General features: G+C 38.0%; 2 protein-coding genes across 3 annotated transcripts in view; one reads left to right on the top strand and one right to left on the bottom strand.

Moving 5' to 3' along the window:
* LOC136241080 (cysteine protease ATG4B-like) overlaps window positions 1–7,613 on the top strand; it is a 9,720-nt gene extending 2,107 nt beyond the window's left edge. Inside the window, exons 5-15 of one of the 2 annotated variants that reach the window (XM_066032258.1) lie at window positions 1,921–1,964; window positions 2,060–2,114; window positions 2,164–2,236; window positions 2,495–2,574; window positions 2,881–3,119; window positions 3,296–3,374; window positions 3,426–3,568; window positions 3,613–3,666; window positions 4,128–4,233; window positions 4,361–4,443; window positions 7,563–7,613. In XM_066032258.1, coding sequence (XP_065888330.1) covers window positions 1,921–1,964; window positions 2,060–2,114; window positions 2,164–2,236; window positions 2,495–2,574; window positions 2,881–3,119; window positions 3,296–3,374; window positions 3,426–3,568; window positions 3,613–3,666; window positions 4,128–4,233; window positions 4,361–4,437 — 950 coding nt within the window. In that variant the 3' untranslated portion in view covers window positions 4,438–4,443; window positions 7,563–7,613. Of the gene's footprint in view, window positions 1–1,920; window positions 1,965–2,059; window positions 2,115–2,163; window positions 2,237–2,494; window positions 2,575–2,880; window positions 3,120–3,295; window positions 3,375–3,425; window positions 3,569–3,612; window positions 3,667–4,127; window positions 4,234–4,360; window positions 4,584–7,562 lie in introns of those variants that run through there. The other variant, XM_066032257.1, reaches the window with a different exon arrangement.
* On the bottom strand, window positions 7,358–16,957 carry LOC136241082 (non-structural maintenance of chromosomes element 4 homolog A-like). Its single transcript, XM_066032260.1, has 11 exons — window positions 16,786–16,957; window positions 13,366–13,446; window positions 12,893–13,023; window positions 12,411–12,520; window positions 12,160–12,253; window positions 11,275–11,365; window positions 11,132–11,223; window positions 11,035–11,086; window positions 7,667–7,749; window positions 7,566–7,619; window positions 7,358–7,509 (listed from the first exon to the last, which is right to left on the bottom strand). The coding sequence occupies exons 1-11, from the start codon at window positions 16,889–16,891 to the stop codon at window positions 7,498–7,500; spliced, it is 906 nt and encodes a 301-aa protein (XP_065888332.1). The 5' UTR covers window positions 16,892–16,957; the 3' UTR covers window positions 7,358–7,497.

The following is a 16,957-nucleotide window of genomic DNA, read 5'->3' as shown; positions in this document are numbered from 1 at the left end:
TGTAGGGTGTTTGTTTTTCTGCTGTTTCCAATATTTGTGGTAGATTGCACTTACCTGATGGTATCAAGCGATAGCTGTAGCCTTTCCTTTCAAGCATTAAAAGATCATGAAGCCTGGTATTATTATTGGGTTCCATTACACAGCTGCATGGCTTTTGTCTGTTGTTCTTTCTTCTCATGGTTACTTCAGTGCTGCCAAAATGGCACGTTATGGTACCTGGAGGTAGCTCCTTTGTATTCACACTGTTTGCTTGTGATTCTTGTCTTTGCCCTATCGCTAATATTGTAATAATTCTCAACATTTGCTTATCGTACAAAGCTTATCAATTTCAAAGGAAGATATGAAAGGAGACCAGGCTATCAGGGACAACAAAGAAGAAGCAGTCTACCATCAAGGCACACCTGAATCCAATGAAAACATTGTTGGTAGTTGTATTCAGTAGAGCAGCAAATGGTTTCATCTTTCCGCTACTGTATGTTACAGCAACGGTACTGCGATCTCCTGTGCTGTTTGAAAGTATACACATAGTCACTGCAATCGTTGGATATCTTTTACTTCTTGTTCATCCATTGGTGTATGGGCTGTATTACAAGTAAGTCCGTGAGCCAATGATGAAGGTATTGAAGAGGGTTACATGCAGAAACAAGTATAATTCAGCAGTTGTTACTCCGCAATCATGAAGAACTGTTTGGGTGTGTAATGTATACTTAATTGCGCTGTATATATTATTTATGTGTTTTAATATTCAAGCTAAAAGTTTTGTTCATCTGAATTGTTGAAGAATAGCATTCTTTTATGTGGCTGATGTGTAGTGAACTGAGTTTTACAGGAGTGTACACATGCCATTAATTTTGCTCTGTGTATATATTTCATTTTAGTAATTTTTTTGGTTGTATACAAATTTTCGCAGTACATAATTTTCACAGTTAGAAAGCTACCGTGAAATTTTATTTATGCGTGTTGATATGTGCACCTACAAACTTCAACTCACCTTACTGATAAATTAACGTGGCTCCATGTATCCTTACAAACGGTATCACACGTTTCCAATATTAAAGTGGGCGTGGCTCATGAAAGGAGCTGCAAGACTAGACTATGCTTCACACAGTGATTACTGCTATTGTGTTCCTTGGTGCAAACATGCTTTTTAAAACCAATCTAGACTCTTCATAGCTGTGTGGTAGCGAACAAAAATCTTTGAGTTAAGTAACAGTGGTCCATGATTTTTACAATGCAAAAATTCTGGACTAAGAGATATCCATGAAATTTAAAACGCAAAAATCCTGAACTGTGAAATATACATTTTAGGTATACGATATTTAAATGGGGTTGTTGTTGCCACTTCTCTGTCTGTGCACAGCAGACAAGCCACTCCCCCACTAGCAAAGATTCTCCTGCAAAACAATAGAAAGGAACCATTTTTGGTCCAATCATCTGTACAGTACTACCCATGACTGAATTAGGGATTAAATGTCCACTGGTATATCTGCAGGTGTAGGCAACCTCCCTTGTTTCCCTAATTTTTTTACTATGATCCCTAATTGAACTTCCTTGTACTTGTTTATGGTATTCTTATTTGTTGATTTATCATTTTGCAAAACATTACCATGAGTATGTCAACATTGTAAGGTCTCCCAGCCTAAAGATGGTTGTTTTATTTGTAAGTTCTTAGCACGTGAAGCTGAAACTTCACCAGAGGATCCACTTGGCTAAGAATAAAGTATCCTTGAACAATGATAGGTTACTTGAACAATGATAGGTTACTTGAACAATGATAGGTAAATGTTGTTAAATCAAGTAATTGAGCAAAGTTCTGTGTAGTGAATGTACTTTTTAGTTATACCCACCCTACTCAACTCTCCATAGTAGTTAACTTGTACTGTGACTAAGGTAGCATTCTCTGATGCTTTTGCATTTTAGATTGGAGATGGTCACCCAAAGAAAATGACCCAGTATATATGAAGGTAACATCACTGTTTGTGTTCTGTTTACTTACCTTTTTTGAAAATATTTTCTGCAATGAAAATATGTCTTATAATTATTTTTTCTTCATTTGTAGATACTATCACAATTTTTAGACATCAGTACCAGTGACTATTCCCTGCACCTGATTGGTTAGTGAGTAGTTGCTAGGTAACCAATATAATGTCACACCTCCTACAGCTCTACAAGGTGTGGACCTTGGACGACCACTCGGTCACTGGTTTGGACCGAACAACATGGCTCAAGTGATTAAGTGTGTTACTTTTTATGCAGTGGAATTTCTTGTGACAAACTCTCCAAATTAAGGACACAATAGAAAACATCTCCTAATAAGGACAAAGATTTTGGTCCCAACAGGTTTTTTGGCTTGTACATTTTTAAGAGGACAATATTGCTGAAGTCATGTAAAAATTCTCAAGTCTTAAAGTGTCTATTATAGACATGTATATACCACTGTTGTAGTAATAGTTGTAAGCTAACTAACTACAACCTTTATATTGTTCTATTTTAGGAAACTAGCTGTTCATGATAAATGGAATGAGCTGGTAGTTCATGTTGCCATGGATATGTTGGTTGTCATGGATGACATGGGTAAGTATTATCATATGAACAATAAGGTACCTGTTATTTTCACTACAACACACTGACACTAGACTGTCAGGTGGCAGCAAGGCTCCACGTTTTTAGCAGGCGAGGGGGATAATGAATGCTGAGCTGCTGTATTACAATTTTTTGACTGTTCTATTAGAGTATCTCAAGTATTCTCTTCTGTATCTTTAAGAAGGCAGATTTAGTTGCCTCAGTGGTACGTAGCTACACCACACACAATACTATAGTTAGTGCTCATTAAATGAGTAGAAATGGCTACACACTCTGTGTTAATCATCTTTTCTTTAGTCACGGAGTGTAGACGCCCACACCATTCCCACGATGACTTTGAGTACACTCTGGAGTCTTCCCTGTCTACTCCATCAGCAAACGATCATCTGGTGACGATGCAGCTTCACATGAAGAAAAATACTAACAGATCTCATCATCAAGAGTGTTCCGCCATTACCAGCAGACCTGTCCTGTTGCTGGTCCCTCTCAGACTAGGTCAGGATCACTTCAACATGCAGTATGCTGGAGGGCTGAAGGTTAGCACTTGATAAACTCTGTAGTACATGTTGTTCTGCTAGATAAATTCTCATTGGCTAGTATTTGTGATTTAATTGGCAAATTTTGTTGGTAATTTTATGGATTTTTACCCACAAATTTTTAGTGGATCAGTCGGTCACCACAACAGCGTAATTACATGTTCATGTTCCAACAGGCATGCTTTGATTTGCCCCAATCAGTTGGAGTCATCGGTGGAAAGCCAAGACATGCACTATGGTTCATTGGCTACAAAGGTGGGCGTGGCTGATTTTGCAATTACATTACACTACAAACCACACCCACAGGAGACCAACTAGTGTACCTAGACCCTCACACTACCCAACCGATGGTCCACCCTCAAGATCTCAATCACATCCCGGACACTTCATATCATTGTCATAGTCCTGGCTACATGAAGATCAGTGATATTGATCCATCTATTGCCTTGGTAACCAGTACATGTCAGCCATCTTGTACTAATATTGTGTGTAGGGCTTCATTTGTAGCAACGAAAAGGAACTACATGAGCTATGCAGCACTTTGAAGGTGTGTTTGTAGTAGTCAGTTGATGTTCAACCCTTGACAGCACTTGTAACACAGGCCACAGCATTAAAGTAGCACAGTGACACCAAATTAAGCTGCAATGCTTCAATGTCATGCAACAAACCAGTTATTCCAATATTGTCCCACATGGCCAGACCAGTAACTTTTAGTGATGTTTTGTACTGTATAGGGAACACATGATTACTTCTGTACTGTTGCAGTAGATCCTTGGTTGTCACTGTCAGTATTCTGAGTGTTCTATTAGAGTATTTTGTATGTTCTATTAAAGTAGTTGATTTGTTGTAATAGGCTTCAATTGTCCGAACCTGAACACTTGTCATTGTCTAAGACCATCACAGGGTAGTCTTGGTAACTGAAGGTCTGGTGTATTGTACTTTTGTGAGGGCTCAGATCAACCCCTTCCTCCCCCTGTTATTATGTTGTTGTTGTTGTGCTCACAACAGAGTAAAGTGCTGTCACACACACCAGCAATGTTTGAGATCATAAAGGAGAGACCTCCATTTTGGGACCAGTTACACATGGATGGAGAAAGTGTATCAGACAAAGAATGTCAGTTAGTTTAATAACTGTTTAAAAAACACATACACACAATTATAGTGATTGGTAGACAGTCCAGATGTGAGATTTGTAGGATTTATAAATATTGTACATTATTATCATGTCTCATTCATTCCAGCGTTCCTTATGGTGGAGCCTACAAACAGTGATGATGAAGGATTTGAGATCATCGAATGGTCAACCAGCAAAAAATAAGGATTTACCTTTTGTTCTACTCGTGGCTTGAACAACTGCAAAAGTTCAACTCATAATATTCGGTGATTTGCTGTAACAACAAATTGTTTATGATGTAATATACAATGACATAATCACCTTCCATGACTCCATGTCTAGTGAAATGATACATTGATTAGTGCTGGGATGTTGCTTGATCTACATTAAAAGTAGCTGTGTAGTGGCCACATGTGTCATAAGTGTCCTGCTTAAGGACAGGCCCAAAAGTTGTCTGGACAAAGCCTTTTCTATTAAAATATATTCGTCACTATCGTTGAGTAGAAAATCAGTTTAGAGTAGTGGTCAGTCCTAAGTGGACAGACAATGTGGCAGTGTGCACATTGCCAATGAGTAATATTTTTCAATATAAAATGAACTTTATCTTGTCCTATAATACTTATCTAGTGGCCACAGTGGAGGGTAATGTGGGCATAGAGTGTTTGTAAACCGAAAAGTACATAAGTCAAACATCCATTTTGTATACAGAATCTAATAGAACAGTCATTATGGTGTTGATGATTCTCATACACAGGTTGCCATGGAAAACAGTTTCTGGTTGCCTAGCAACCATGAAATATACAAGCTTCACACCCTCAAAATTTTGACACCATAATTCACAATTTGCAATTGCTTCAATTCATGAATGTATACTTATGTGAATACACTGATATACAATACAAGACTTGCATAGAAATATATAAGGCTGCACCTTTACCAGCTCTTCCCTCCTATTGAACATGTCATCTTAACATGGTGATCATTAATTGAGAGACTGACTTTTATCAGAAATAAAAAGTGCAAAATATTTTCTACCGTCTGCAAACAACATGGGATGAGCTAGAAACTCAAAGGAATGTACAAATTATAAAATGGTGTGGATTGTTTGATGGACAACACTCTGTCCCTGCCAATTACATGGCTTCCTCAATTCAGTCAGAAGATGGCTGAAATCTATACTCTTCAACTCGCTGTGATACCTGAAAATAGTGAAAAATCAATAATATTAGCAACGGCCATAGTGTCTAAGTAACGTGAATGACACTGCTTAATCATTCAACAGTATCATTCATGTCTTGATCATTTAGGAAGGTTGTACGGTAACAAGGGGCTGTATTCACTGTTACACATCACATCATGGAGGTTATCAGGTTGTAAGCTGGATGGGCTGTAAAGTCCACCAGTGTTACATGCAGCAAATCTCACGAAAGACAAGGGGCCTGAAGTTCAATCGTAATTATATAAGTGAGATGAGCAAATGTAACACTCCCCATGAATACATGTTTACAGGAAATTGTTTGCTCAAGTGTCACTTTGCAGCAAAAATAAAGCATCTATATTATGAACTCTTGGTGTGTGAAGGAGTATGCGTCGAGTAACAACTTGTTAAAATTCTTTTCATAAACCACAAGCTAACATCTGTGCTATTCAACTTGTCTGTACTGTCATAACACATGCACTGTTTAGTATCTACTGAATGTTCTGTACAGTTGGGTGGAAAATGTCAGAAAAGAAGTACAGCAAATGTGAACTGTGCTAGAAGTCATCAGTGATAAAGAATAATTCCAACATTTAATTATTAAAAAAATAAAAGAAATAATATAGAAAAGTCACAAAACAAGAAGGGATTGCTGGGTTGGTTAATTTAAACCACAAATCCCTTTCACAGAATTTCAGTTCTTTGAAATTAAGATTCCAGCAGGACTTGGCTAACAAACACAGTATGACATTTAGCAGCACAGCAGTAAACAGCATTTAATGACCGAGATACTCCAACAAGACATAAAAGTATGATGACAAACAGACAAGGTGTGTTGACACTTACATAAACAAACAAAAATACAGCTATATAATCCCTGTACAACATCAGGTCAAAAACAATGGCTGGAAAGTTTGAAGATGAAAAGATGTCATTGGGTATAACACCATTGTAAGGCAGTAAGTATTCTGCTGGAAAGAGTTTTTGGTTGAAGTAAAATGACATAATACCAGTGGGATATTTGAGCATCTAGTGTTTTAGTTTTGTTCAACCAAAATTGGATGCAATTATTTTCATCCAATGGAATTTGGCTGATAGCATGATACACTAATGATGGAACAGACAGCCAATTCAACTCTTTATGATGATGGGACATATATACACATGGTCAAATTTTTGTAAATTAGCAATGTCTCATGCACCTCAATTGTGCTGATGTTGGAGATGATGCCGGTCTCTGGGAGTTAGACAACATATGGAATTAACCATGATTTAACTAAAGAAACAATTAATGTTTAATGACTCCTGATGGTAGACTATTTTGATGGTCTGTTTATCCAAAATGAATAGACCAGTCCATCTGATTATCAAATCATGATAATACCTGCCATTTGAGGTGTGGGCAAACAATCTTGCTACCTCAACGCTGCTAGATGACACTTGTGCCCCAAATGAAGACACTGATATTGTTTCAGTGGCATCAGTGTCCAGGATTAACAGTCTAGGAATACTTGGATAGGTGCTGTTGTGAGCCACTGTTTTAGTTTTGCAGGCTTCAACTTATTCAGCTGTATCCAGAGAAAAATTGTTTGTGTACAGCTAACCAAAAATGTTTATTATAAGGTTTTGATCTGAAAGAAAGATTCCATGTTTAAGGGCGTGGCCAGAAAAATAGAGCAAGGAGGACAAAATAATTAACATTGAGAAGTAGCCTGACTGCTCTATTAGAGTATCAGCAGCTGCATCAGTTACCCTACCCTATGGTACTGACTACATTTGGTGCTCATTAAATAGGTAGCCAATTATTAAATGGCTATTTACTCTACGTAAATCATTCTCTTTAGCGCAGACACCCAAACAATGTTTGAGATCATAAAGGAGAGATATCCATTTTGGAACAAGTTACAAGTGAATGGAGAAAGTGTATCAGACAAAGAGTTAGTTTAATAATTGGTTTAAAAACACATACACACAATTATAAGGATTTGTAGACAGTCCAGATTTGAGATTTGTAGGATTTATAGATATTGTACACGATTATCATGTCTCATCTATTCCAGCGTTCCTTATGGTGGAGCCTACAAGTAGTGATGATGAGGGATTTGAGATCAAACAGCAACAAATAAGATTTTACCTTTTGTTCTACCCGTGGCTTGAACGGCAGCAACTCATAAGTTTCGGTGATTTTCTGTAACAACAAATTGTTTATGATGTAATATACAATGACATAATCACCTTCCATGAATCCATGTCTAGTGAAATGATACATTGATTAGTGCTGGGACGTTGAGCCTGACCAGCTTGATCCACGTTTTTAGCTGTAAACACAACACAAAATGAGACCTGTTTAATAAGGTCACTGTGTTATCAAGACACACAGTAGTGTGTCGTGCGGCCAAGAAAGCTGGTTCACCACACCGTGAGTATATTGAAGTTTTTTCACGCATGCATAGCTCCATGGCCCCTTCTCCAAAGCACACCATTTTTGTATTATAGCTGTCCCCCAGGTAGAGTACGCCACACAGCAAATTTGATTAAATTCGCAACAGCCATTTGCAAGATATGAACGTTCAAAGTTTCGTTTCAATTTCTTCGTTTTTTTCTCTTCTTATGTCGTACGGGGCTATGGGGACTTTGATTTATTTTTGCACACTTTGCAAAAATTGCTATAAAATGCAAACGTGTGACTCGATTGCCTCGACCATTGGCACAAATGAAGAGCATGTAACGGTGGATTCACATACCAAGTTTGCTGTGAATCTGAGGAATATTCAAGGAACTATTCATGTAAAAATATCAAACTTCTGTCACGGCTACAGGGTAAACCGAGTATAGCAATAACTTGGAAATTGGTGTGTTGATAGGCTGATCATTGTAGCAGTGCCTTTTGATAGTTTATATAGGGTAAAAAATGTGTACAAAAATGTCGGAAAAAACCTTACCAGAGTTCAAACCAGGGACCTCCATACCTAACACCCGCATCTTTAACCACTGAACCACTGCTACCTTGGCTGATCACTTTCAATTTCTGCTTTATAAATGAAATTTCTAGTTTAAATCTGCTTATGATCAAACGTTTGTAATTTTTTCAAAGATCTACCAATAGAAGTACTAGAATGTACACTCTATTAGAGTATTACAATAATATTATCATGCAATGCAATACATTTATAAGTCTGTCTTCAATAATCATCATTGTGTCTGCATAGATTGCGTCTGCATAGAAAAGAAGAAATGTTAGTAAAAACAGACCTCAAAGTCAGCCATAGGCTGGTTTTGGGGCCTTATAAAGTACAAAAAGTGAAATCCACATAAAAACAGACAAGCTGTGAAAAAATGGTGCGGCCTTAAAAAGCCTGGGTGAAAAAAGTTGTGAAATCAAAGGTGGTGGCCAAGAAATGGCTGCAACGATGTTACTGCAAAAAAATAAATAAATAAATAAAAATAATGGCTGTGTGTATTGTTAGCATTAACATCATTGCAGCCATTTCTTGGCTGCCACCTTTGATTTCACAACTTTTTTCACCCAGGCTTTTTAAGGCTGCACCATTTTTTCACAGCTTGGCTATTTTTGTGTGGATAAGGGTATCTGTCTAGATAACCCTCCACCAATAATGCTTTCAAAATTTTTTCCAGCAATTCTTTTATTTCCACCCATTCCCAAAACTATGCTCAGCACATAGAAATTATTCTCAAGGAGTGATGATGTTAGTAAGATAGTTAATTGTGTATTTTTAATAGCACTGTGACAAACAACTACAGCAAAATAGAACTGTCACATATTGAGATACTGTAATAGAGCAGTCACATCTTTCGTTAGGTAGGTGACTGTTTTATTAAGGTAACTTGACCTCCCCCAAATTTTATGTAAAGCAATGTTTCATTGGTGTTTTCAAGAACTTTTCCCAGTAAAAATTATGAATTTAATCCCTGATTATTCTGGAATTATAATTGGCGGTTTCTAATTCCCACAATGTTATTTACATCCAAAACACCAGCTTACTAAGGTTGGCCCAACAGTGACCGCACAAACTCTTTGCCTGCTAATTCCATTCTCTTATTCCATTATAAGACTGACAGCTTTTCAAGCCGGCACAACCATAAAAGGCTGTATAAAAGCATGCTTAAGCCTCTACATTCCCTTTTAAGTTGCAAAACTAACATAAACTTTTTTTTTAACCGACTTGATAGTACTGCTGACATGTGAGCTGACACTGTTTCAAGATGGCTTTTACTGAGCCTGTATAGTATGCAAGAATAACCAGAAAATAATGGAAGAATATGGGAAAATGGAATATTTAGAGCTGACAGTAACCAGATGTGGGCAGTGGACAGGAAAAAGAGAATTTATTTGGACAGCTGAATGGTGGTAATAACAACTTTACTATGTAACGTGAATGACTTGTGGTTCTGTTATGATAATTGCTTTGGTAAGTTTGACCACTTAGCATCACTTTGGTTAGAAGTCTAACAATGGTGGATTATGTGCTGTGGGAGAAGCACATTCTTGGCCAAACTAAGCACGGTAGATAGGAAAAAGAAAGTTAAATAAGCTATAAAGAATAGCCTAGGCTTAATATTACGCCTTCCCATAACTTCTTTGGCAGGTTTTTGAGGTGGTATTTTAGCAAAATGGGAAGCACATTTACTCTGATTCTTAACAGTATCATCACACAATTTATACCACAAAGCCATCAAAATAAGGCTATACCTATTTGAAAAGTTGTTACTCAGACCCAACCGACCACAGATTTTAATTAACAAAAAGATCACATGACACATAGAAATTAATTTGTAATTGATGCAAATGATCGAAATACTCTAATAGAACAGTCAGTGGGTACAATTTTGATCTCAAAAGTAAATGTAGACGTAGATAGCTTAAACCCAGTGTCCCTCACCTCTGGCTAAGAAAATGTACAATACCAAAATTTCAGTGCCTACTAATTCAGCTATGTATAAACTGTAACTACTACTATATCTGTTATGGTTTGTAACTAGAAGGTGTTTGACAGTACAGTATGAATGTTTTGTCCTAATTTTGAAATATATGGTTTGTGACCAGAAATCTCTGAAGCCAGCTGTATTTTTTTTTGTCTACCGACCGACCCACTGCCCATTTTGCTGTAAATGAAACAGAAGCAACGGCTTTTCAAATAGGCATGGCCCAATGCTCTGTAGGCTGGTCTGGATGTAGCATACAGGGTTTTGGTGTTTTCCATGAATGTGTCCAAACCATCACATCTCTCCAATTTTATTACTTTTCACAAAATAAAGAGCCAATTTGCCTCAAAATTTGCCATTGGTTTCCTAAACATCTTGAGAAAACCCATTACCAGTCTGTCTAGTTTAGTTTAGTTTAGTATTGTTTGTCAGAGAGCCAATTGCAAGTAACCACAAGCTTCACACCACTAGACTGTATAAATGTGCGTGAAATAAACTCTTGTGTTTTTCAAGGGCTGGACAAAAAATTGCAAAGCTTTATGAGAGTAGGTGACAATTGTGAAAGTTTATTTCACGGCTTGAACATAATTCACAAAAGTATAGTGTTTTTTTTTGGTGGGTTATATTATAGCAACTGGTACAAAAGGAATGACACTTACGTAGAAATATATATGGTTGATCATCAAGCACCTGTACCCCAGCTCTTCCCTCCTATTGAATCATCTTAACATGGTGATCATTAATCAAGAGACTGACCTTTATCAGAAATGAAAAGTGGAAAATGTTCTCTACCGTCTGTGAAAACGACGTGGGATGAGCTAGAAACTCAAAGAAGTGTACAAAGTTATCTGTGTATAAAATGGCAACAATGGAGTGGATTATTGGGAATTACATTTTACCTCCTGACTCATTACATGCCTTCCTTAGCTCAGTCAGAAGATGGCTGACATCTTTAGTAGTAGCTTCTTCTTCCTCTTCAACTTGTTTGATCTGACAAGTGAGTAGCAGTATACAGTGAAATCCTCTCTTACAGGTTTTTGCTATTGAATTCGGCAACTTTGCAATTGAATTCGTCCCGTTTGCAATTAAGTTCATCGCTTTTGCAATTGAATTCATCCCGTTTGCAATTGAATTCGTCGCTTTTGCAGTTAAATTAGTCCGTAACAAGAATGGCAGTTGGAGGAAACACGAAAACATGATGTAGCAGCTGCTACAAGAACTTGTTCAAGTACAACAGTAGTAAACAACTTTTTAGAAGGCAATAATTCTTCCTCTACAGCCTATCCAGCAACATTCCAAACTCTACTAAGCCATTCGCGATGGGTGTGGTCATTCGCGAGCAAGTTAATTAACTTGTCAGACAGCTATCAACTTCGCGTACTACCAGCTTCAATTACCTTCTAGTGTCTCAAGTGTAACTCTCCAAGGCATAAATAGTTCATCTCTTAATGAACGGGTTGGTTTCTTGGAGCCGTTTTGTTTATGACGAATTGTAATGCAAACGTGACGAATTCTATTGCAAAACCGACTAATTCAACTGCAAAACCGACAAATTCAATTGCAAAACCGACGAATTCAATTGCAAACGGGACGAATTCAATTGTAAAAACCTGTAAAATCTCCAGTGAGGACATAAGAGACAAAAATCTCGATAACAAGACAAAGATTATTTTGTCCCCATACAATTTTATCTCTGAAGAGGAAAACCTCTGCAAAGCTAGGCCCAATAATAGTATTGGTTTCAAAGTGTCCACTGTATGACTGATAAAGGCATATTGTCTTACTTCACGAGGCTTCTTGGCTTCTCCTATTGGTTCCCTTTTCTGTCGCTGACGTTGCACTCTTTGCTTCATTGGCTCTATTTCTAAACCTCCATATCTGTAATAGTTACCATAGCAACTACCAATGGTTTAATAGAGGGTTGCAACAAACATTTAATTTGAATAGGTATGTATATTCCTTTTAAATTCTCTACAAAGTTGTATTTAAAATCCACCAAAACTCAGTTTTACAGTATATAACATTATACACTCACAAGAAATCAACAGTCGGAGCACTGCGAAACGTCTTGCAAACTTTACTGCCAAGCCGAGACCAATCCAGACGTTCTAAATCTTCTGATTCACGCCCTCCCAACATTGTTAACTAAACACACATACACATTTCAAGTTGACGCAAGCTCCATAGTAAGAGTTCATAATACATATTTGCATGAGGGAGAGTATCTAACCACTATAGCCTACTGTCTCTGTACAAACACACTGTCCCCAGTATATCCTGTACAAACACACTGTCCGCAATATAGCCTGTACAAACACACTGTCCGCAATATAGCCTGCACAAACACACTGTCTGCAATATAGCCTGTACAAACACACTGTCCCCAGTATATCCTGTACAAACACACTGTCCCTGTACAAACAAGCTCACAAATTAACACCTCTACTGGTAATTGATAAGGTCAAGCCTTAGAATATTAGACACTCTCCCCACAACATTATGCAGTACAGCACATACAATTTTCTGGTTGAACACTCGAGGGTCAAATGTGATGATGTCTGTCTTGATGTTACGGAGTTGCTCGTCTCCCAAGTCCGACACTAAACTGATCACCTGAGCATCAAGAGCCGCCTCCCTCGTCCCGATCACTACACACACCAACCAGTATTACAGTATGTACTAAGGGATACTTTGGGACCTTAACTAAGTGTCTGGACTATGTAGGTGTCCACAATAACAGGTTCCAGTGTAGAGGAAAATTTAGCTAGGACACAGTTTTGGGTGGAATTAAAGAACCTCGGGTAGAACCTCTCTATACATGACATTTTTTGGGACCAAAAAACTTGGCTCACTTTATTAGAATAAAAAGATTTCAGTCTTTGAGAGGTGAAATTGTATTGTAAAGAAGAAAATTGTAAGGAGCCAGATCTGTTGAGACCAAAATCCAACTGTATGTTAAGGTTTCCTCTATACCAAATCATGTCCCTTACCTTGTGCGACCACATCATTAGCGTTACGCAGGACATCCCTCAGCCCCTGGTTTCCTGGGCTAATCAGATCCTCTCTCTTCTCTACCAAACAACACAATACATGACCTTACACCAGCCACCCTACCCAACAGTGCTGAGGTGGAAAATAATGCCAATGGCACATATGACACTTTAGTAAGCTATATACCAACATGGGATCATTCCAAATATCATACAGCATGGTAGAACTGTATATTAGGGATCACAGGGGTTTGGATTTTTCTGGCCAAAAATATCACCACTTCACAATACCATCCTGGTGCCTTGATAGTATTGGTTAGGTATAACTGGCCCAAAAGTGCCTTCAGTAAGACCCTAAATGCTTCTAATAGGTAGCTACAAAATAAAACAAAAATTGTTCAGTGGAATTTTCTACTGATTGACTAACTGCTTGTTTGATGCCTTCAGACAAGTGTAACTCGATAATGGCCACGGCTACAGGTTTAATTTTTCCACTGTTCGATGTTGCTTAGTCCATAGATGTGCCTTTTGGCATACCGCAGTACATAAAATGCACACATCATGGACCTACCTTGGGCATCCATATTTTTCGTGGTGGCCGGATTGATTGCAGAGGTGTTTCTCCAGCTGTTCTTCATTTGTAGCACTGTGTAACAGGCTGGACACAGTGAAACATAAAGGCCACTTCACTTTCAAGTCAATAATTGATACCTGTGGCGCGTGTTCAGACGAAAACATCAACTTTGGCACTATCCTTTCTTTTGATGCGATATGCGCGGGTTCATCAGTCATAATAATGTTACAAAGTAAACAAACAAGTATATATGGAGAAATTAGGAATTTTTAAGTTTGATTAGGGATCATAGAAAAAAAAGTTGGAAAAGAAGGGAGGTTGCCTACACCTGCAGATATACTAGTGAACACTAAAGTAGGGATTAATAGTATATCTGCAGGTGCAGGCGACCTCCCTTGTTTCCCTACCCTTTTTCTATGATCCCTAACTGAACTCACAATTCCTCCTATACTTGTCCAATATTGAAATTCACATAAGGTCATAACTGATTCGTTTTGTTGTTCATCAGTACCTTCATGTATTTGCATGTACACACACACAGGTCAGTTTTCAACACTTGTATAGTAGCTGCTTTGTGCACTGTAGAGTGCCAAGCAATGCTTATTAATTATTGGATTGTCAGATCTGTGCAGCTAGCCCTACAACATTGTAATGTTTACAGAATTTTACAAGAAAGAAATTGAGCCAACCACGCATGTCAATTAAGCGTCACAATGTTAGTAGTGATTGTACATCGGAAATGAACTAGAGTCCTGTGTGACAATATAATGAGATAATGGTAACGACCTGCCCACCCACACTCCACATTTGGAATTAATCAAACAGTACACCTACTAATTACCAATACCTAAATATTGATTTCAGATGTATCAGTGCACAACTAGTTACGAAAATTCAGTGGGATAATTTCAACAACTGTGTTTGGGTAGTAATACAACTGACTACTGTTGGGTGGTGGTTCATAATAGAGAAACAGTACAAAAAACATACTGCCAACCCATACTGTAAACACAAGTAACTAAACAACTAGGGTGTGTGATTTTTAAACGATTGTGAAGAAGTTTCCTTGTTTGCCAACTAGGCTAGCTACACAATACAAAAGACTTCTAGATGGTTTTATGACCTTCTCACATAACATTGATAGGCATTCATAATTATGAATGATTGCCAATGACTATACCATTGTTCCAGCTAAAATGAGGACTTGTTTTCAAGCTGATACATAACCTTTAATAAAACACCATGTTTGCACTCTCCTTATATACATTACACACTTTCCGGTTTCATATCATCTACCACTGATAGGCACTGCATCTAGACACATGACCAAACTGCATTTTCCCTGTGTATGTTTGTGAGGGGAAATGGCTTAACATTGGGGCCAAGACTGAACATTATAATCTACTGTGCAAGTACCCAGTGGCACTGTATGTACAGCAAATGTCTTGGCTACTATCTAGTGAATTATTATTATTGTTAATGTTTGACAGTACAAATAAAGGTACTGAGAACCACTGGTACGTGCTGCCAGAGACTCAAACTAAAGAAAGGGGGAAATACGAAAATAAGTACCGTATAGTAAAAAAATTTTGGCGGTAAATTTTTTTTGGCAAATAGCATTACAATCGCCAAAGTTGTATCTGCCAATTATTTTTTAGCAATCACATGAGCAGATTAGCCATGTTGAAAGGATGGGTATTGAAGTATTGTGACAGATATCGTGGGCATTTCAAAGCGTTCCCTTCAATTGTCGCAAGGTTCATTGTCCCACAAGAGCTCATGAAAATCCAAACATTGCTCTCAGCATTGTAAGAATCAGCACAGTGAAATAGGGTCGGGTGGTACTAGTATTTTCTACTTGCGATAATTGCACTGAGGTGATCATGCAATAATTTCAATTATTGCCATGTCCACTATAAGATACTATGTGTCATAAATAAGACATTATTGTGGGCCTACAGTATTCAACTCTGATATGTAATTGCAGTACAAGTTGCTGTCAGACCTTCAGTGCTTCTAGGTACAGCTCTCTAACATGTGTCAGTCCTATAGTCACTGAAAAGCACTAATTACACAATTTCTCTCTTATAATTATGTAGAAAATGCAATAATATTGCACAAACAGTATTGTGGTATTTTCAAAAAAGCTGCAGTACTCAGTATTACATTGCATACAGGCGATAATAATGCCCAACCCTACAGTGAAATGATGCTTACACTTGTACGGTAGCTGCCACTCGAATGCAACATCGCTACACGCAAGCGATTAAAAGACTTGCTACTTGAGGGGTGTGGAAGCTGTTTCCATCGTGAGTCATCCCGCAATGTGAGGGATAAAGAATCGCAATTGAAATGGCTGCTACGCCCCTTAATTGGCGAGTTGTTTAATCACTCGCACTCACATGTAGCAATGCTGCATTTGGCGGTACAGTACGTAGTACCAGGTGAAGCCACATTCTCCAAAGTTTTTTTTTGTCAATTTTGCAATAGTGGGCTTCGCCAAACTTTTTTACCGCCAAAGTTTTTTTACTATACGGTAAGTTCTCTGTGTAAGGGTATCAATGATGCTGTGACACAGTGGCAATGGTAATGAACATTTGTGTCATCAAAACTTTCGATAAGTGTTCCCACATGTATAGACTTCACGCTTGATAATGTTCAATGGTAAATCTATATTCTTGCCAGAAAGTTCCATAAACGTGGTAGCTAGGCGGTGAAAGTAAAAAATCTGTGCAATATTAAATGAATGGACGCAGATTTATAAGCCCCAGGTACTTGGAATTTACCCGTATAAATCTATCGATCTATGATGGGAGTCACCCATGCTACTACTACACACAACTCACTCTCAGTGTCACTGTGTAATTGTCGGTATTTCTCTCTTTGTAACTGTTTGGCATCTTCATTGACTGCTGTTGGTCGCTGGCTACTCCCGCTAGCTTCCCCGCTCATCTTTCCCGCCACGATACCACGACACGCGATCGATAGTTAATCCTATATAGTGCCCACCATGGTCGG

The sequence above is a fragment of the Dysidea avara genome, chromosome 12 (assembly GCF_963678975.1).
Source record: "Dysidea avara chromosome 12, odDysAvar1.4, whole genome shotgun sequence".
In the NCBI taxonomy this organism is placed as follows: domain Eukaryota; kingdom Metazoa; phylum Porifera; class Demospongiae; order Dictyoceratida; family Dysideidae; genus Dysidea; species Dysidea avara.
The sequence above is the reverse complement of the archived record's forward strand: the minus strand, read 5'-3'. Positions and strand labels throughout refer to the sequence as shown.